The 22,373-nt window shown below is 42.0% G+C and overlaps 1 protein-coding gene across 1 annotated transcript; it reads left to right on the top strand.

Moving 5' to 3' along the window:
• Positions 1–238: 238 nt before the first annotated feature.
• On the top strand, positions 239–22,373 carry LOC126381499 (cullin-2-like). Its single transcript, XM_050030980.1, has 19 exons — positions 239–442; positions 1,978–2,060; positions 2,675–2,799; positions 3,461–3,556; positions 5,448–5,541; positions 6,068–6,142; positions 6,748–6,909; positions 8,568–8,721; positions 8,938–9,107; positions 9,965–10,105; positions 11,910–12,017; positions 12,726–12,881; positions 13,594–13,683; positions 14,634–14,798; positions 16,160–16,369; positions 16,759–16,894; positions 17,696–17,802; positions 18,467–18,577; positions 19,589–22,373. The coding sequence occupies exons 2-19, from the start codon at positions 1,998–2,000 to the stop codon at positions 19,748–19,750; spliced, it is 2,325 nt and encodes a 774-aa protein (XP_049886937.1). The 5' UTR covers positions 239–442; positions 1,978–1,997; the 3' UTR covers positions 19,751–22,373.

Here is a 22,373-nt window from a genome sequence, read left to right as displayed (position 1 = left end):
TTGTTGAAGAAAATTTTGTGATAAAAGTTTTATTTTTTTATTATAAAACGTAATATTCCCTTAATTTTAGAACCAGGACGGGTTACTTTTGATTGTGAGTATTATTTTATTTCACAAAAATCGATTGATGTTGATAATCAATTATAAAAAATAAGGCCTTTTGTGTCTACGTGTATCCGAACACAGCCTTGCTGAAAACATTTTTTTCCACTTGCAATACCAAATTAAAAACGTCAAAACGCAGACTAAAAATCTCCCTGAAGCTTGACGGTTCTCGATTCGTATTTCGCCGAATTTACATCGAATTTTTCCATTAGTCGTGGATTATTTTCCTTCGTTTAGCTTCTTTGTGACTAGAAGAACATTTTGGTGTCGAATTTATTCGGTATAAAGCGTTAATCTCGTGGTAATTTGGTGGAGTTGTCGCTTGTAGTATTTGTAGGTAAGAATATTATTTTTGTTGTTCATGGATTTGCTGAGTAATTTCGGCCACCCGAGGGCTTTGTTACGGTCTTGTCACCGTGCCAAGTTTATTTACCGGTGCCAACCACCAGCCATTTCAGATTGGCGAAGGAAACAAATGTTTTTTTCAACCAATATAACCTTAGAATTAATATCAATATATCAATCGGTTTATGTTAGAACTTATCGGCTTAGCCCCCTTAATTAACTTCAAATTACTTGCAGTAATGGCCTTTTAGGCTTCTTCCTTTGCATAACAGGCTTTTACGCCGCAATAAAATGTAAACATGGTTTTTTTTACAAGTATTCAGGAAGTAAGTCATAGTATGAATTTCATCAAATTGAATCTATCAACTGTTGTATAATGCGTTGTGGTCTATTTACAAACAATGAGGTTCAATGACTGGCAGATTTGTTGACCTGTTTTGTATAAAAAAAAATAATAAATGTTTTTTTTTTTTAAATAAAAGTACAGTAAAACCAATGCTTAATATCTCCTTTTTATTTTAACAAAACTTACTTAGGTACCTCGAAATTTGGCTAGGGTGGGTGATTTATTTTTCTGGGTAAATTATAATTGCATATACATTTACAAGACATTTACAGGAAAACATATAATATGGTGAGCGAAGGTAGGCTTATACCTAAAAGTGTTTTTTTTTTCAGTCAATCTTTGGCAGACAGTATTATATAATATGTGAATATCTATACATGTGTAATAATGAAGGATCTGACCTAAATCTCATTAAAAAAATCTTTTTTGTCTTTCTTGGTTTTTTTTAAATCAAAATTTTTGGTTTAGCAGACAAAGGACTCATTCGCAAATGAACCTGCATTAGATATTCTCATAAATTGCTTGATTTGTTGATCAAATAACAAGTCTTCCCTCTCTCTTATAATCGCTATTATAAAATTACAATCTATACATAACATAGCTCACAGCTATATCCTAAATGGGGTAGTCACAGGTACATCTATCGCAAGATGATAACCCACCCACACCTCACCAAGCATTCTGTTAGACCAACTTGATAGGTGGTGAGGAGTATCGCCCTTTATATGATTGAGCCAACTGTGTTAGTAAAATTAAAATCTAAATAGCAGTAAAAACATTTTGGGTACCTTTGCGCCAGGAACAATCAGAGGTGGTTTGTTGGATTAGGCTGTTTTTTTAATTATTTTTTTTAACCTAAATAAAAAAATTGTTAAATAAAAAAAATAATAAAAAAATAAAAATAATAAATTAGTTAGTTATTAGTTTAATTATTATTATTATTATGTTAATTATGTTATGTTTGTTAAATTATGTTTTCCTTTTATTTTTAGGTTGTCATGTTTGTTTTTATAAATGAATGAGTATTTACTTGCGCAATCATTACAAGAACTGTATTCGAAATATTTTTATTATTGGCCACAAAAAAAATATATATTTTTTTATAAAAAAAATTAAATATTTCTTTTTATATATATATATTTTTTTAATTATTAAAAATATTTTTTTAATGTTGATTCTAGGTATATGAAGTGACGTTCCAATGATGTCTCTAAAGCCAAGAAATGTGGACTTCCAAGAGACTTGGGCCAACCTTAAGGAAACGGTGAGTATAAGTAGACTCTGGACATATTTCTTTTTCTTATAAAATACTCAATCCTATGACAAGCTGCCATTGCTAGCCGTTTGATGACGTTAAGTTTTACCACTGTGTTACCATTATCTCCAAAATTCTAAATTTATTTAATTCTTAATTATAAATTTTATTATTGAAATTTAAGTGAATTACTGACTAATGTATTTAATGACTATTACTTGTCACATTATATAAAAATCATTAAAACTATAAGTAAATCTTTTAAGTGAAGTTTTAACTTCAAAATTTCCTTGCAAAGTAAATTAAAAACATTGGTTGTGGGTAATTTATTTTTTACGAAATGGCAACGCATGGTGGGATGACGTCAGCTGGGCTAACCTTGAAATGTTAGCTGTCACTTTTGAGCATACTTGGTTTTCTTATGCCATGATTCCAAGTTGATACCAAGTGGAATTCCTTTACAGAAAATTCATGAAAATTTAAGTGTTTTTTTTTTTAATATTTTCAGTTCCATACTTTTGCGACGTTTCCGCTTGATATCAACTCAGGATCATGGTCTGAATCACCCCTCAAAGTTTTTGTTACGATGTCACTAACACCCTGTATATGTGTTGTCCCATCAGGTGGCTGGGGTGGTGGGGCTGAAGTCTGTGGAGCGGTCAGTGTGGAACACCCGTTTCTCTGACGTGTACGCATTGTGTGTCGCACACCCGGAGCCTCTAGCTGATCGGCTTTATGATGAAACCCGGTGAGTAGCAGGAAGATACCACTCATCTATCGTGTGGGTTGTGAGGTGGATTACCAACCCCATCAACCCTGGCGTCAGGGTTATTATTGAGCCGCCATAGGCCCCTGACATGACTCATGTAACGACTACGTACTTACAACAGTAAGTAGTAACCGGGCTTAAAGTGCTTTCCGAAACACGGATCATCTTACTTTTGGACAATCAGGTGATCAGCGTGTAATGTCCTAACCAAACTAGGGATCACAAAGTAATTTTTGTGATATGTCCCCACCGGGAATCGAACCCAGGACCACCGGATCGTGAGCCCAACGCTCAACTACAGGACCACGGAACTCCATAATTTTCTACGGGCAGACATATCTGTCTACCCTCTTTCTTTGCCGCTTGTTTATGTTTTTGATATCGGAATGTTCGGAACCATCTGAACTCGCACCAAACTCGTAAGAAAATTATGGATCTACCTACTCCACTCCAATCTCATCAGTCATCCCGTGATCATGGCACTTGCAACAGTGTCGAAATATCGGGAGTCTCATATCCCCATTTAAACGCGGTAAGAACCCGTTATTATGTGCTTTAATTATGTTAGTAATAATACCCTTAAAACAATGTTAGCAATTATCATGTTATGCGAAGCCTTTATTTTTGTCTGTGCCCGCAGGAACTTTCTAGAAGAGCACGTGGCGGGGCTGCTACAGCGCGTGCGCGGCTCCGCGCCCCTCGAGAACAACGACCACAATGATGGACTGCTCGCCAGGTCGTTACCGAACCTTAACGCACATTAGAATAGAATCATAAACTGCCTATATACGTCCCACTGCTGGGCACAGGCCTCCCCTCAATCAACCGGAGGGGGTATGGAGCATACTCCACCACGCTGCTCCAATGCGGGTTGGTGGAGGTGTTTTTTACGGCTAATAGCCGGGACCAACGGCTTAACGTGCCCTCCGAAGCACGGAATCATCTTACTTTTTCGGACAATCAGGTGATTCAAGCCTGAAAAGTCCTTACCAAACAAAGGACAGTCTCACAAAGTGATTTCGACAATGTCCCCATAGGGAATCGAACCCGGACCTCCAGATCGTGAGCCTAACGCTCTAACCACTAGACCACGGAGGCTGTTGCTGTTGTTGTAGAATAGAATAGAAATAGTTTATTATAAAAGGACGCCACACACAAAAAAAAGACAACAATATCATATCAAATTTCCACTAAAACAATTACAAAAAAGCAAGACAGATGTTTGTCGAAATGATCATAAGGTGGTGGTGGACGTCCTGAGATAAAAGGGCCTCACTCAGCACAAGTCGCGGCGTGAACCACGACGCTGGTATTATGTGGACCCTGTTGGGTGACGCACGAACATCGTGTTCCATAAACATGTGTTAATGGTGTACATACATTATAATATAATACCAAATTACTTTAATAGAAATAGTGTACATAAACAAATATTATCGCAAAGATGTAGGTATACATAAATACATTACTCACACACTAACATCATCATTGGACCTAATATTATTTTAATCTAATAGGCTATTAGTGAGGGGCTCGGTGGCGCAGCGGTAAACTCGCTCGGTCTGCGATTGTTGAAGTTGAGCAACTTTCGCAAAGGCCGGTCATAGGATGGGTGACCACAAAAAAAAGTTTTCATCTCGAGCTCCTCCGTGCTTCGGAAGGCACGTTAAACCGTTGGTCCCGGCTGGATTGGCAGTCGTTAATAACCACCAATCCGCACTGGGCCCGCGTGGTGGTTTAAGGCCCGATCTCCCTGTCCATCCATAGGGAAGGCCCGTGCCCCAGCAGTGGGGACGTTAATGGGCTGGTGATGATGATGATATTTATATATCCTATCCTATACTATAATAATATACATAATACATATATATTTTAGCATAGACAGAAGCAACTGATGGACATTCTTTAATATCCGCTGGAAGTTTAAGAGAAGGAATTAAAACTAGAGATGGGCCGGGCCGACTATGACTTTGGCCGACTAGCCGATTAGTCGGTTGTAAAATTGCCGACTAGTCGGCCTTGCCAATCATTGCTTTCGGCTAAGTTTTTAACTTTTTATTATTTAAAAAGTACCTACTTGAAGCTGTTAAACGTTAAATATGTCGAAGAAAAAGTCACATGTTTGGACATTGGATTCCAGCAAAGTGAAATGTAATCAGTGCCAAGCTGTTATTTCTCGTGGAGGGACCGGAAAAAAGGCTAACACTACAAGTATGACGAATCATATCAAGTACAAGCATCCACAGCTGGTACCTCAATTAGGTTCTGTGGTTAAAAGTGTATCAGATACAATATAAAAATAGTATGGGCCGACTAGTCGGCATTTGGGCCGCCGACTAGTCGCCGACTATAAATGTGGCCGGATAGTCGGCTTACCCAACTAGTCGGCGACTAGTCGGTACATCTCTAATTAAAACTCTTTCCTTTTCAGTAGAAAAGAAAATGACAGGTGTAACTTAAAATTAGATGGTGTGTACATGAGCAATATAATGTATCCACTTTAGGACTCTGTCGCACCAACATATTTGACATTTAGTGAGACTTACAGTTCAATTTGTCAAAAAAGTTAATGTGACATGGTACCAATATGTGTGGCATCAATATGTAAACCTTTCTTCACCTTTCAGATACGTGTCGGCGTGGCGAGAATACAGCCAAGGTGTGGCTTATCTCAACAGCCTCTACTCATATCTCAACCTACAACACGTCAAACGACAGAAGGTCAGTCAAAACCACTCCCTAGCATTATCCCGTTTCTCACAGGGTCCGCTTACCTAACCTGAAGATTTGACAGGTTCGGTTTTTTACAGAAGCGACTATCTGACCTTCCAACCCGCGAAGACCAGCCCAATACAGGTTAGGTCACATACCTCCAAAGTTGCGTTTCTCGGGAATGTGGGTTTCCTCACGATGTTTTCTTTCACCGCTGAGCACGTGATAATCATTTATGATCCAAACATGAATTCTAAAACAAATTCGACAATCATTGGTTTAGGCCTGTAATAAAAAAGGTCATCAATTGTACTCAAAAACAAAGATAAAGATGCATATTATGTCTGTTGTCTATGAAATTAGAAGTTTAAACGAAGAAAAAATAATTAAAAAGGTCATTTATCTTGTTTTTGGGGAACGCCGATTGGAAAGTTCCTTTACAAGTTTAACTTCAAAAAAACTTTTTATTTTTTTTTTATTTTTTTTCAAATTAAATCATGTTGTTGATATCTTTCGTTACGTCTTAACCTTGCAGGTGTCGGATGCGGAGATAATATATGGCTCTGCGGCCACAGTCAGTTGTCCAGAACACGATTCACGCCAGTTGGAGGTAAGCACTGTACACTTAGAGAATGAAAATAAAAAAAAATATTTTAAAAAATTGGAAAAAAATTAAAAAAATTGGAAATTAAAAAAGAATATAAAAAAATTGGAAATAAAAAAAAAATAAAAAGTCCCAGGTCAAACGAATACTGAGGGGAATGATTCAGACTTCGAAAAATTTCCGTCGAAAAATTCATGTTTTTTTTTATTAATTAAAAAAAAATAAAAAAAAATTTCAGTTCCATTCTTTAGCGACGGAAAATTCCACTGAATATTAACTCAGAATCATGGTTTGAATCATCCCTCAAAGTTTTCGTTACGATGTCACTAACACCCTGTATACTTACTTCTGCCTCCCCCTTTTTACATTTATATTGGAATTTTTCATTTTCATTTATCACGTTGGTCTAACAAAGCTCGGTGAGGTGTGGGTGCTTAGTTCATCTTGCGATGGATGTACCTCTGATTGCCCCATTGGGCTTGTGTACGGTCACGCATGAGTAACTAATATGTATACACTTTGAAACCATGTCACATATGAGAGTGCGACAGGATTCTAAAGTGGGTACATGAGTGCCCATGGTCATGAGTGTGGCGGGCGCGTGGGCGCAGGTGGGCGAGCTGGGGCTGGTGATCTGGGAGCGCGTGCTGGTGCGGCCGCTGTCGTCGGCGCTGTCGGGGCGCGTGGTGTCGGCGCTGGCCGCCGCGCGGCTGCAGGCGCCCGACCCCGCCAGCGCGGACATCCTGCGCACCGCCATCCACAGCACCGTGGAAGTGAGTGGCCAGCATAACATACGGGACTAGGGTTGCTCTCCAATGGGGAAAGAATCGGCTACTTGACAGTAATAATAAAATATATAATATACCACCGGGCCATGGCCTCCATGGTCTAGTGGTTAGAGCGTCAGGCTCACGATCAGGTCCGGGTTCAATTCCCGATGGGGACACGTTCGAAATCACTTTGTGAGACTGTCCTTTGTTTGGTAGGAATTTTCAGACTTGAATCACCTGATTGTCCGAAAAAGTAAGATGATTCCGTGCTTCGGAGGCTGTGCACGTTAGTCTGTTGGTCCCGGCTATTAGCCGTAAACCTTCACTAACCCGCAGTGGAGCAGCTCCATACCCCCTCCGGTTGATTGAGGGGAGGCCTGTGCCCAGCAGTGGGATGTATATAGGCTGGTTATGTATATCAGCGGGCCTAGCACCGTAAGCACGCGACTCTTTCACGCCGCGACAGAGATCGTCTGTCTCTTTCTGTGCAGTACTGTGAGAGAGTGACGGGTGACGTATGTCGAAGCGAAAAAGAGTCGCGCGCTTACGGTGCTAAGCCCGCATATATGGTAGTTTATCATTTAACGATAATTATCCAATAGTTTTTTTTTATTAAGATAATTTTACAAAATAAGAATGCTATTTTTTATCTGTGTATGACCCGAAACACGGGCGGCCATGATTGACCTTCGTGTGACGTCACATTCCACAAAATGAACAATAGCTATCTGTCAGGTTTCAAGTTATACTGTTTGACAGTTCCTTTGTTAGTTGAAATGTGACGTCACCGGGGCTTTTTGGCGGGAAACGGGAACGGGACAGTTGCTTTCTTCATTGAGTAATCTAAATAATTAATACGAAGTGGTGTTTTGTGGTTAATGATCGCATTAAGTTAGTCGGAAGACATTCGCGAGTGTTATTATATTGGAGTATTCAATAAACAAAGTGTATCTGCCTATTTTCGCTTCGTGCCGGGAAGCCGCTTCATAACTCGAAAGTTTATGCGGACTTTTGAGTTAATTCGTTTGGGGTTCGGAATAGGAGTCTACTCCGAGGGTGGGGGCTTAGGTTTCATCATCATCACCTTTCATCATTTCATTAATCATCAAGAAAAAAAATACGTCAGACATGGCTGTATGGACATAGTTCCCTTTGCCTTACCCTTCGGGGAAAACCAAAACAAAAAAAAAAGTGACGTCACCGGGCGAAATGTCACGTGACCAACTGTTTACGGGCGAAATTTGAAATTAATGAAGAAAAATGTATGTTTTTTTTTCAATTATATAAAGCTTTTTCGAGAAAATAAAAAATATTTCACGAGGTATAAAATAAGTGTTTGTATTTTTTAAAGTAGGTACAGTCATGAGCAATATAATGTACCCACTTTAGGACTCTGTCGCACTAACATATTTGACATTTAGTGAGACTTACAGGTCAATTTGTCAAAACAGTTAATGTGACATGGTACCAAAGTGTATACATATTAATGCTCGTGACCGTACTTATCCGAAAACTGTCAAGTAGGCAATTATGTAAATTGTCGAAATGATCATAAGGCGGTGGCGGACGGTTCAATAGTAACCCTGACCAGGGTTGATGAGGTTGGCACCACCTCGCAACCCACACGATTGAAGAAGAATAATGCAAGGCTAATCTTCCAGGTGCAATCGTTCCTCGTCCGCGGCGGGCTGGTGCTGTACCACCAGCTGGTGCTGGAGCCGTACCTGCAGGCGGCTGCCACCCACCACGCAGCCTTCGCGGCGGCGCTGCTGCACGGCGGAGACGTCAGCCACTACATGCGGCACGTGCTCGAAGGTGGGACAATGAAAAAAAAATTACATTTTTTTTTCAAACAGATTTCTGATTAAAATTGACATGTGTTCCATAAATTTTATACCTGTCGATTACCCGTCCCTTTCCTTTTCGGCGGATAAGAAAATGACAGATATAACCTAAAATAAAATTAGATGGTGTTTACAGGAATTAGCACCATTAACCCCGTAAACTTAAAACAATGAGTATCTGTTTCAGGTCTTGAGCGCGAGATAGCTTTAGGCAACAAATTCCTTCATTCGTCTTCCACTGAGGCGGTCCGTAGTTGCTACGAGCGCGCCGCGGTCGCTGCCCACCTCCCTACGCTCCACGCCGACACTGAGCGGCTGCTGAGAGAGGCCTGCGAGGAGGGACCACAGGCCCAGCAGGTAATAGCCGGGAGGCCCATTCGCCCAGAGTATTCTTCATTCTCCCCCTGCGCCAGGGTCGACATACTCCTATAATCAATATTTTTTTATTGTGCATACAGCACTCGCACACTTAATATACCCACACACACACTCACACGCAAGCACGCATACACCCACACACACACACACACACACACAAGCACACACACACACACAAGCACACACATACACACTCTCATACACACACTCACACACACTCACACACACTCCTCCCCCGTCCCACACACACAAACTCATACACACACACTCACTCACTCCCACACACTCCCACACACACACACTCACTCACTCCCGCCCCACACAAACACACACACGCACACACACTCCTCCCCCCTCCCACACACACACTCACTCACTCCCACACACACACACACACACACACACACACACACATACACACTCACTCACTCAACAAATACACATACATACATACATAAACTTACGTCTACTTCCCACTGGAGTAAGCAGAGACTATGGAATTCCATTTGCTTCGATCCTGACACACTTCTCTTGTTTCCTCCACATTCATCAGTCGCTTCATACACGCACGCCGGTTCAGAGTAGATCGTACTGAACAATTTCTAAGGACATCTCCAATTTGGCTAATGTACGTCCTTCTACCAACCTTCGCTTTATATACAGTCATGAGCAATATAATGTACCCACTATAGGACTCTGTCGCACTAACATATTTGACATTTAGTGAGACTTACAGTTCAATTTGTCAAAAAAGCTAATGTGACATGGTACCAAAGTGTATACATATTAATGCTCGTGACCGTACAAACAAACAACTAAAATATACCTTATTCCAGCGCCGCGAGGATCTAAAACGCATGTACACGTTACTGCGGCCGCTGCCCGGCGGGGCGCTCCGCCCTCTGGTGGACGCGGCGCACGAGCAGGCCGCCCGCGAGGGACACGCGGCGCTGCGGGGGACGCTCAACAAGGACGATGTGAGACTTTAATAACGATTTCATAGGTGCCGAGACAAACCTCTGTGGTTTAACGGCATCATTCAAACCATGTATTTAGATTAAGGATATTGGTCGGCTGAACTTTATGTTTGCCTTCGATAGTTAAGAATTTGTAAGATTCTATTGTAAATAAGTGTCTCACGCTGTAAAATGGACAGGAAATAAAGGATGTGCACGCCTTACCTTACGATGAAACCGCCAGCGAACGACGATATCCCCGGGGATTCAGAGGACACAGCACTTCACAGCACAGTCTAGTTCACAACGGTGGCTCAGTCGCCTACGCAACCCTTTGAAGCGATGGGGGTGCGAAGATCTAACAAAACTGTTTACATCTGGAGCGAATTTAGCGATATGCGACTTAGACGCGAGGTATTGCAGTAACACTAACGCGCGCGTTGGAGTAAATTTTCATACTGGTGCGGTTAGCGGTTATTCTTCGCGTCGCGGAGCGGGGCTGATGACACGCAATGGCCAATCAGCACACTTGTTGTGACGTGCACAGGGAAGGGGTAGCGGGAATCGTGAGACAATACTAATTTATTTACTTAAATCAATAGATGGCGCCACCAGATATAAAGAAAAAAAAAATGTAATACTAAAAAAGCGATGTAGGACTAAATTCCGGTGTAGAACTAATTTAAGACGTTGTAAGTCTCAATAAAGACGGTTCGAAACTCAAATAAGACTAAAATGATGATGTTAGACTAAATGAGAATTCAAATTCAAAAATATCTTTATTCAGTAGGTAATATAGTTACACTTTGAATCGTCAATTTTTACATAACGAACGTCTCATCCGCCTAAAACTACTGCAGCTTCTCACAACCTGTATAGCCGGGGAAAAGAAGCTGCAAGGAAAACCTCGGCACAGGGGCCTAGACGTTCTTTTTAAAAAAAGAATACAAAAAATCTGTTTTACAATTTCCAGTTTCTTGAAGACGTTATGAGATAGGTCGGACTCCCCCCTTCTGAAAAGGTGGATGGAGCTTCACACTTTATAAGCTTGTATTTATGATCGCCCGAAAAATGTCTTACTAACGCTAGTTTATAAGTCGTTTGTGTCAAATCAGCTGTTCCATCCAATATAACGAACAACCCCTGCGTCTCGTCAATATACAATATATAAATACAATATCAATATACCTATCTTATTGAAACTGCCCCCCATGTAATCCTGGAATGCACGGGAGTGTCAGCACAACGGGTAAAAATCCTCAAAGGAATGGGGTCGCTCCGCGAAGCCTGTGAAAACCCCAGGAGGCTTCCGAGCTTCTGGAAGGAGATAGGTTGGCTTACGTAGTCAACGGTTACACGCATAATGGGCCATCTTAGAGTCTAAATGCGGAAAACAGAGCCCACTAACATAACATACCTATTTTAATCAAACACTTGTATCTAAGGAACGAATATAAGTTTTAAAAATTAACAAATAAATCCGTCATTGTCTCGGCTACCCTTCGTCAAGCTTAAACTATAAGCTTTGTATTTTGTATTTTAACATCCCAGTTTGTATACTAACATCGTTGCTTGCGTGCTTCGGTAGGCACGTTAAGCCGTTGGTCCCGGCTGCATTAGCAGTCGTTAATAACCACCAATCCGCACTGGGCCCGCGTGGTGGTTTAAGGCCCGATCTCCTTATCCATCCATAGGGAAGGCTCGTGCCCCAGCAGTGGGGACATTAATGGGCTGATGATACTAACATCCTATGGACTTTGTCCGAAATAAACGGTTTTTTATTTATTTATTTTATTTAGTAATTTGGCTGCCTAATATGTTACAGGCCCACATACACTTCGTGAACGCTATGCTCGCCCTGCATGGCAAGTATAGCAAACTGTTCAACGAGGTGTTCAGCGGGGCGCAGGCGTTCATTGGTGCTTTAGACAAGGTAAATGTTTCAATGTTCGTTGATAGATGGACGGTAGCCGGTGGTAGTCAGGACATGAGCCATGCCAGGGGCCTTTGGCGGCTCAATAATAACCTTGACACAGGGTCGATGAGGTTGGTAATCCACCGCACAGCCCACACGATAGAAGAAGATGGACAGCCTCCGTGGTCTAGTGGCTAGAGTGTTAGATTAACGAGATTTGATTTGACTTTCTAACCACTAGACCACGGAGGTTGTGGTTCTACAAAATATATCTAAACATATATTCCAACGAACGGTCTCGTGAGGAGGCTCGGTGTCGCTCAGCGGGCAATGGAAAGAGCTATGCTCGGTATTTCCCTGCTCGATCGAATCAGAAATGAGGAGATCCGCTGGAGAACTAAAATCACCGACATAGCTCGGAGAATTGCAAAGGCAGTAGGCAGGACACATAGCGAGCAGAACCGATGGCCGCTGGGGCGGATAGGTTCTCGAATGGCGACCACGTGTCGGACGACGCTCAGTGGGTAGGCCCGCTACAAGGTGGACCGACGGTCTGGTGAAGGTCGCGAGAAGCCGTCGGATGCGGGCAGCGCGGGACCGATCGTCGTGGAGATCCTCGGGGGAGGCTTATGCCCGGCGGTGGGCGTCGTACGGCTGATGATGATGCTATATTCCACCTATTGGGCCACAGTAGTGAGCGCATAGTGCAGTATACCCCTTGGCCAGGCATGCAGCCTGGTGGTGAACGCCCGTCCTGCGGCCGAGCAGCCGGCGCGCGCCCCCGAGCTGCTGGCGCGCTACTGCGACTGCCTGCTGCGCAAGCGGGCCGCCGCCGACGCCGACACCGACGACAAGCTGGCCGCCGCCATCGTGGTCTTCAAGGTAACGCCCGCGGCTCCTACAGCCCGACGCCCTCATTCTGTACAGATAGCGCCCTCGTCCTGATTTGAACCTAATTCTAATAAGGACCTCATTCAGAGACCGCGTCGTCCTAATAGCCTAACCCTAATAAGACCCTAATCCTGATATCCCCGTCGTGCTAATTTGGCCTAATCCTAATAATACCCTCATCGTGATATCACCGTCGTCCTAATTTGGCCTAATCTTATAACGCCGCCATTCTAATATGGCCGAATCCTAATAAGGCCGCCATTCTAATTTAGCTTAATCCTGATAAGTCCTTCTCCTTGTATACCCTTCGCCCTAATTTGGCCTAACCCTAGTGAGGTCTCCGTCATAATAACCCCGACGTTCTAATTTGACCTAAGCCTAATAAGGCCGCCGTAGTAATAACGCCGTCGTCCTAGTTTGGCCTAATCCTAATAAGACCTTATCCAGCCTAATCCTAATATGGCCGCCGCCCTAATAAGGCCTAATTCTAATATGGCCGCCGTCCTAAAACCCCGCCGTTCTAATTTGTCCCTAATCCTAATAAGGCCATCGTCTTAATAACACTCTTATCTTAATAACGCCGGCGTCCTAATAAGGCCCTCGCGCCTCGACATCACGCCCCCATCATACAACTTTAACCGAACGACATAACATAAGCTCATAACTATATACCAAAAATAATTTATTTGTCTGTTTATTGCAGTATGTGGACGATAAGGATGTGTTCCAGAAGTACTATGCGCGTGCGCTGGCGAGACGACTGATACACCAGCTCTCCGCTTCTATGGAACAGGTTAATTGTTCACATATATTATTTTAATTTCATTTAGGATAGATAACGGTGCGGAATCCAGTACATCATCATCATCATCATCATCATCTCCATAGCATTTTCCCGTCTCTCACAGGGTCCTCTTACCTAACCTGTAGGGACATGCGCACCGTGATATAATTTTGTCACGGTCATTTTATCGATTCTGTCGATATAAAAATGTCCTTTTGTCGATTGGTGCTAATATGTGAACTCAAATAAATGCTGTCAAAATACGAACAAAATCACGTGGTACTATACGACAAAATATATTGAATTGAATTTTTATATAATCAAGGCTACATATTGTTATAATGGTGCTAATTCCTAACATAATCAGCCTATATACGTCCCACTGCTGGGCACAGGCCTCCCCTCAATCAACCGGAGGGGGTATGGAGCATAACAATTCCTTATAATTCCTGTCATAAACATAAACCCCCCCTCCGGTTGATTGAGGGGAGGCCTGTGCCCAGCAGTGGGACTTATATAGGCAGTTTATGTTTAATTCCTGTAAACACCATCTAATTTTATTTTAAGTTATATCTGTCATTTTCTTATCCGCCGAAAAGGAAAGGGACGGGTAATCGACAGGTATAAACTTTATGGAACACACGTCAATTTTAAGCACTAACCTAAAACAACCCTATAAAAATTTTGTATTGGCTAATAACCCGACAGAATTAAGTTGACTGCACATGTCAAACAAATCAAATTTGATTCTCCCGGGTTATTCATTAATTTACTCATTCTTCTTAAAATTAAGAGCTGTCAATCCGTCCCTTTCCTTTTCGGCGGATAAGAAAATGACAGATATAACTAATGGTACATAATGGTATGTACCCAAATTCATACAAAAAATGATTTGATGATGATTTGATTTTTTCGATAGATTGAAAAATAAAATGCATTTTCATTTTATTTGTTTACAGGAGGAAGCAATGATCAACCGTTTGAAAGCGGCGTGTGGTTACGAATTCACGAACAAACTGCATCGCATGTTCACCGACGTGGCAGTCAGCGCAGATCTCAACGCGAAGTTCCAGGCACATCTTAGGGAGACCATGCAGCGGTGCAGCGCTGGGTTCAGTGTGCAGGTATTCATCAGCACCAGCCCATTAACGTCCCCACTGCTGGGGCACGGGCCTTCCCTAAGGATGTATAGGGAGATCTGGCCTTAAACCATCACGCGGGCCCAGTGCGGATTGATGGTTATTAACGACTGCTAATGCAGCCGGGACCAACGGCTTAACGTGCCTTCCGAAGCACGGAGGAGCTCGAGATGAAAACTTTTTTTTTGTGGTCACCCATCCTATGACCGGCCTCTGCGAAAGTTGCTTAACTTCAACAATCGCCGACCAAGCGCGTTTACCGCTGCGCCACCGAGCTCCTCAGTGTCCAGGTATTATCAAATACAAATATATTTTTTTGCACACAACATACAAGACATACACGAAAGATACAGTACAATCTATTGCTAAGCAGCAATTCCTTCCAGTGGTAAAAAAGAAACATTTATCGTAATTTGGTGTGGGATGGTGCAACATCTGGTATAAAATAAATACTTACATAACACATAACATAGACAGCCTATATACGTCCCACTGCTGGGCACAGGCCTCCCCTCAATCAACCAGAGGGGGTATGGAGCATACTCCACCACGCTGCTCCACTGCGGGTTGGTGGAGGTGTTTTTACGGCTAATAGCCGGGACCAACGGCTTAACGTGCCCTCCGAAGCACGGAATCATCTTACTTTTTCGGACAATCAGGTGATTCAAGCCTGAAAAGTCCTTACCAAACAAAGGACAGTCTCACAAAGTGATTTCGACAATGTCCCCATCGGGAATCGAACCCGGACCTCCAGATCGTGAGCTTAACGCTCTAACCACTAGACCACGGAGGCTGTTTGTAATACTTACAAAAAGCAAAAAAAGGTGTAAAATAAAAATAAAATAAAACCGGTTTCGACTCCCGGCAGGTATAGTGACGCCGTAACGAACACTTTAAGGTATGATTCTGAGTTTCTATCAAGTGGATCAATACCGAGTTGTAAAATTCACTAACACCCTAAAAACAAATAGACTCACATGTCTGGTATTGAATGTGTTCCTCTAGTTATTAAATAACTTGTAATGTATATCCTCATTGGTTTTTAAAACATGTGTTGCTGTTGCAGTTTCTTGTCATTTCTTCTCCTCAGTCATAACACGTTGCGAAATGAAATGACGTAAATTCAAAAATTTTACATTGACCTTCAACAAGTTTATCCATGATAATTACGTTGAATAAATGATTCTGATTTGATTTGCTAAAGAGTTTTTCTAAAAAAAGCTTGCTTCTGTAAAAGTCCGGACCTGTCAAATCGTCAGGTTAGATAAGCGGACCCTGTGAAAAACGGGATATGATGGTTGTCAATTTATTATACCAGGATTATGTTTATGGATATCCCTCCGCAGGTGCTGCAGGCGGGCGCGTGGCCGCTGGGCGGCGCCATGGCCCCGCTGGCCCCACCGGCGCAGCTGGAGCGGCCGGCGCGGCTGTTCGAGGCGTTCTACCGCGCCTCCTTCAGCGGCCGCCGCCTGGCCTGGCTGCACCACCTGTGCACCGGCGACCTGCGCACCCGGTACACGCCGCGCGTCTACCACATCAGCGCCACCACGCCGCAGGTCGGTCCCACTGGAACATAGCATAATATAACATAGCATGACATAAAATAGTACAGCATAACATAGCATAGTATAGCATAACATAGCATAGCATGACATAACATAGTACAGCATAACATGACATAACATAGTATAGCATAGCATGGCATAACATAACATAGCGTAGCTTAACATTTTTTATTAGATAAGAGTGATTCAAGAGGAAGGTTTGTATGTGTAACATCCATTGAATAGTGGAGAAATACTGTTATTTTTGAGGTTTTCAATGTGATGTCGTAAATAATTTCATTTTTTCCTCAGCATTGGGGCGGGTCGCTAATTAAATTATATAATTATATAGTTAGCGTGTTCTGTGCATTGTAAGTGTAATGATGTGTGTACGTGTCCAGTGCGCGCTGCTGCTGGCCTTCGAGCGGGCGGACTCGTACCCGGCGCGGGAGCTGCGGGACACGCTGCAGCTGGAGGGGGACAGCTGGGCGAGGCACGTGCGCCCGCTGCTGGAGACGCAGCTGCTCACGGCCACCGGTACGGGACACAATACCATCATCACCAGCCCACTAACGTCCCCACTGCTGGGGCACGGGTCTTCCCCGATGGATAGGGAGATCGGGCCTTACACCACCACGCGGGCCCAGTGCGGATTGGTCGTTATTAACGACTGCTAATGCAGCCGGGACCAACGGCTTAACGTGCCTTCCGAAGCACGGATCATCTTACTCTCGGACAATCAGGTGATCAGCCTGTAATGTCCTAACCAAACTAGGGATGACAAAGTGATTTTTGTGATATGTCCCCACCGGGAATCGAACCCGGGACGAGGTTGTGAATTTCGAAATTACTAAGGCGGGGTCGACTGCATGTTTTTACTAACTGTAACAGATTAAAAAACATGTCTATAAAAAAAAATGTTTACAAATAGCCTTTAGTTATCGAACTTCTAAATACAATCGATTATTTTGTTCGCTCCAAAGAAATATGTGATAATTTTGAATAAAGTCGCCGCAGACAGCCATATTAGTTTGAAATTGAATTGAGAACTGATATTAGGCAGCTAAATTACAAAATTTTTGTAGAAAAATATTTTGTTTATTATTATTTATTTATTTTTTTAAAGAACGTCTAGGGCTAGTGCCGAGGTTTTTCTTGCAGCTTCTTTTCCCCGGCTATTCAGGTTGTGAGAAGCTGCAGTAGTTTTAGGCGGATGAGGCGTTCGTTATGTAAAAATTGACGATTCAAAGTGTAACTATGTTACCTACTGAATAAAGATAGTTTTGAATTTGAATTGCCCGCTGCGGTCTAAAGGTTAACCAGGAGGTTTATTTACAGGTGATGTGGAATCCGAGGATGGGGACGCAACCTTATCGCTCAACCTACAGTTTTCCTGTAAAAGAACCAAGCTGAGGTTGACTCAAGCTAACACGCCGACACATCAGGTAAGTCCATAGGTCGCTGGTTCAAATCCGGCTCCAAGGACCAATATGTATGAGCCACAGTTTATAGCCCGTATATCTTAAAGTTGGTTAAGTTGAAGTTCGTTGTCGAGTGCACATAAAGTTAAAATTGAGAAAGTAAACAAACTTATTTTCACTATGAAGTTTTATTACACACTAATTATAGCTAATTTACAATATCGCGCGGCGTCTAAATAACCTACATTTAGGCCGCCTCAGCATAAAGTTATGTTCGGGCGTGTCCCATACAGAATGAATACGTGATTAATTTCTCGTCAACACTTTATAATACTGAGAATTATTGAAAACAGAAGAGGCAAGATGATTGGACACCTAATAAGACACGACGAATTTATTAAAAACACCATAGAAGGAAAGCTAGAAGGAAAGAGGAGAAGGGGAAGACCAAGAAGAGCTTACATGGAACAGATTAAAGAGAAGGTCACACACACAGATGCGCGTGTACGATAACGTCAATGTGTGGTGTCTGTGTAAAACGAGGTTGTTTGTATGAGATGTCCGGGGTGTGGCAAGGGTTCTACGTTATACCCCGTAGGTCTGGGCCTCTATCCGAACTCGGCCACCATCTCACTCTGGCCTACTGAAGTAAGAGGGAAAATAAATAAATGATCTATATTATTTTTAGGGCGGCGTGGGCACCGGTGCGTCCGGCGAGGCGGCCGAGCAGGCACACTGCGACGACGACCGTAAGATGTACCTGCAGGCCGCACTCGTGCGCATCATGAAACAACGGAAGGTAATAACATCACACAAAACACCCAGAGGCAACAACACCATAACATAATGCCTAGAATCTGTACCAATTCCTAAAACTAATAAAATATTTGGTCGTACCCCTACATTGCTCATAATCCACAGAAGGTAACTCTTTGTACCCTTACATTGCTCATAATCCACAGAAAGTAATTCCTTGTGCCCCTACATTGCTCATAAATAACAGAAAGTAATTCCTTGTGCCCCTACATTGCTCATAATTCACAGAAAGTAACTCGTCGTACCCCTAGATTGATCATAATCCGTACAAAGTAATTCCTTGTGCCCCTACATTGCTCATAATCCATAGAAAGTAATTCGTTGTACCCCTACATTGTTCATACATAATCCACAGAAAGTAATTCCTTGTACCCGTACATTGCTCATAATCCACAGAAAGTAATTCTTTGTACCCCTATATTGCTCCTAATCAACAGATAGTAATTCCTATAACAAGGGAAGTCTAACAAAATGATATGTCTTATTCTTTTGTCTGGTCATTTTTGTATGTCAAATATTATAACAATATAAAAAAGGAAACTTTTTTTCATCTTTAACCTGACCAGGGGGGTTAAAATGGCCACAACGAAGCAATTCATCTAAGAAAGCATTATTGCAATTTGACATTTGCGCGTATAAAAGTAAGTGCGCAATGCAGACAAATGTCAAATAGCAATATATTTTGTTTTAAGTTTACGCGGTTATTATCATAATTAAAGCACATAATAACGGGTTCTTACCGCCGTAGAAAATTATGGATCTACCTACACCACTCCAATCTCATCAGTCATCCCGTGATCATGGCACTTGCAACAGTGTCGAAATATCGGGTGTCTCATGTCCCCATTTAAACGCGGTAAGAACCCGTTATTATGTGCTTTAATTATAGCAATATTTTTTTTCTTTCTTAGATGAATAGTTTCGATGTGGCCTTTTTAACTCTAACCTTCCAGCACTCCGTTATGTTAATTCTCATTATTTCTCATCATTCCAGGTGTTAAGACACACAGAACTAATACAGGAGGTGGTGGCGCAAGCGAGGGGATCCTTCGCCCCATCGGTGGCTATGATAAAAAAGTGTATCGAAGCTCTCATAGACAAGCAATACTTGGAGCGAGCGCCGGGCGCCCTTGATACATACTCCTACCTCGCTTAGTTACTAGCACTTGCAAACCTGTACAAACGCCTTATAACCCGTAGATGAATAAATGGGTGAATATCAAAATGTGTCAAGTTTGGTGGCGACTGTCATATAACTTTTTCGTGAAAAATTGGGGAAATTGGGAATTGAAAAATTCCTTTTTCATGTCGGAACCGAGGATCCTTTTGGATCTTTTTCATGTCGGAACCCAATTTTTCACGAAAAAATAATGTGAAATTTCGCCACCAAACTTGAAATTTTGAGATTCGCCCAAATACTACAATGACGGACCTCCCAGGCGACTTTCCCTAAAAAAACACAGGTGGCGCTGTACGGTCACGAGCATCCGCCTTGACAAGCCTGGGTAAGAACCCTAAGCATCTAGTACAAAAGCCGATCCCACTAATGAACATAAACGAACAAACTTGCAGCTATAAATTTCAAGTGACATTTTCATGTGACATGCAACGTACGGTCACGAGCATTAATATGTATACACTTTGGTACCATGTCACATTAACTTCTTTGACAAATTGAACTACAAGTCTCACTAAATGTCAAATATGTTAGTGCGACAGAGTTCTAAAGTGGGTACATTATATTGCTCATGACTGTACACCCCTCCTAAAAGGTTTGCCGGTTAGCCCTACTTTTTGGGTTAATGGTGCGCCGACCTTGGCACCAAGGTTGATATCGTTTGTTTTGATGACTAACGTCGGTGATAGTGGCTATTTACTCGTACTGTCGTCTATATTCACTTTGGTACCATGTCACATTAACTTTTTTGACAAATTGAACTGTAAATCTCACTAAATGTCAAATGTGTTAGTGCGACAGAGTTCTAAAGTGGGTACATTATATTGCTCATGACTGTACAGATTTGCCTCCGTTCAACCTTCTAATCAGAATAAAAGACAATGCATCTTTTATCTTTGTTTTTACATACATGGCCAATGTTATTACACCCAGGCACAACACACCTATCCATTATTATTCTGATCAAAATAAAGAGAAGCAATATAGGTAGCAACATAATTCTATACATATTTAATCCAAATATCAAGCAGCAACATATTTTGGAGAAAATAAGTAAATGACGCCGATTCCTGCAGACACCTCCCAATTATACTTTAAGTACCTGTCATTTTCTTATCCACCGAAAGGGAAAGGGACGGATGATTGACAGCTCTTAATTTTAGGAAGAATGAGTAAATGAATGGATAACCCGGGCGAATCAAAAAGGTATCTCGCTGGTATGCACACCGTTTGACGTGTGCTGTCAACATAATTCTGTCGGGTTATTGGCCAGTGTTAAATTTTTAGACGGTTGTTTTAGAATTGTGCTTAAAATTGACGTGTGTTCCATAAATTTTATGCTTGTCGATTATCTGTCTTATATAAGTCTTCTATAACTTAAAATATAATTAGATGATGTTTACAGGAATTAGTACCATTGTCATGTTAAATCTAAACAGCGCCATCATATTGTTTTTGGAGAACGTAACCTGGAAAGTCCCCCATTGAATGAATGAATGGAAACATAATATCATAACCATAGACCTCGTATAACAAATAGACAACAAATCTCTAAAAAAAGTGTCCACGGCGCATGCGTGTAACGACACTGTACAAACGTTTTTGCACTTAATTTGAACAACCGTAACATCTTAATTTGAGGTAACGAAGGTATACTATCTACATAACTTAATGTACAGTCGTGATCAATGTAATGTACCCACTTTAGGACTCTGTCGCACTAACATATTTGACATTTAGTGAGACTTACAGTTCAATTTGTCAAAAAAGTTAATGTGACATGGTACCAAAGTGTATACATATTAATGCACGTGACCATATATGTCGTGGCCAGATTTTAAAATTGATCGTTTCATGATGTGTTCAACCATTGTATGAACGGCGTCTGTGGTCCAGTGGTTGAGCGTTGGACTCACGATCCGGAGGCCCCGGGCTCGAATCCCGGTAGGGACATATCACAAAAATCACTTTGTGATCCCTAGTTTGGTTAGGACATTACAGGCTGATCACCTGATTGTCCGAAAGTAAGATGATCCGTGCTTCGGAAGGCACGTTAAGCCGTTGGTCCCGGTCCCTATTTACTAATGTAAGTACGTAGTCGTTACATGAGCCATGTTAGGGTCTTTGGCGGCTCAGTAATAACCCTGACACCAGGGTTGATGGGGTTGGTACTCCACGTCATAACCCACACGATAAGAAGATGAAATGGTCATATTAATGAAATAGCCAACTTGACCATATCGTTGAAACGTCAACGTTTAATGATATATCAATCAACGTTTGGCCATATCGTTAATGCAGGCGGTGTCCATGCTATGTGGTGTATTAAAAATGCGAATAGTCGATTCATTTCTTAGGTTCAAAATTATTTAGCAGCAGTTGTATAGCGGCAGTTGTATATATGCGTCGCGCTGTGTAAACTTCGATAGCGCGTTTCAGGACTGCATTATTGAATGTAGCGCCATCTGTTGCATGTAGGCGGAACTAGCTGGCCAACGAGTTGGCATTGAAAGATGATCCGCCTACAACGGCATACAATAACATAAATAGCCTATACAAGGTGTTATGGACACCTTAACGAATTCTGACATATTGCCCCCAA

The sequence above is a fragment of the Pectinophora gossypiella genome, unplaced genomic scaffold (genome assembly GCF_024362695.1).
Source record: "Pectinophora gossypiella unplaced genomic scaffold, ilPecGoss1.1 Pgos_58, whole genome shotgun sequence".
In the NCBI taxonomy this organism is placed as follows: Eukaryota; Metazoa; Arthropoda; class Insecta; order Lepidoptera; family Gelechiidae; genus Pectinophora; species Pectinophora gossypiella.
Note: the sequence above shows the minus strand (reverse complement) of the source record. Positions and strands in the feature narration are given on the sequence as shown.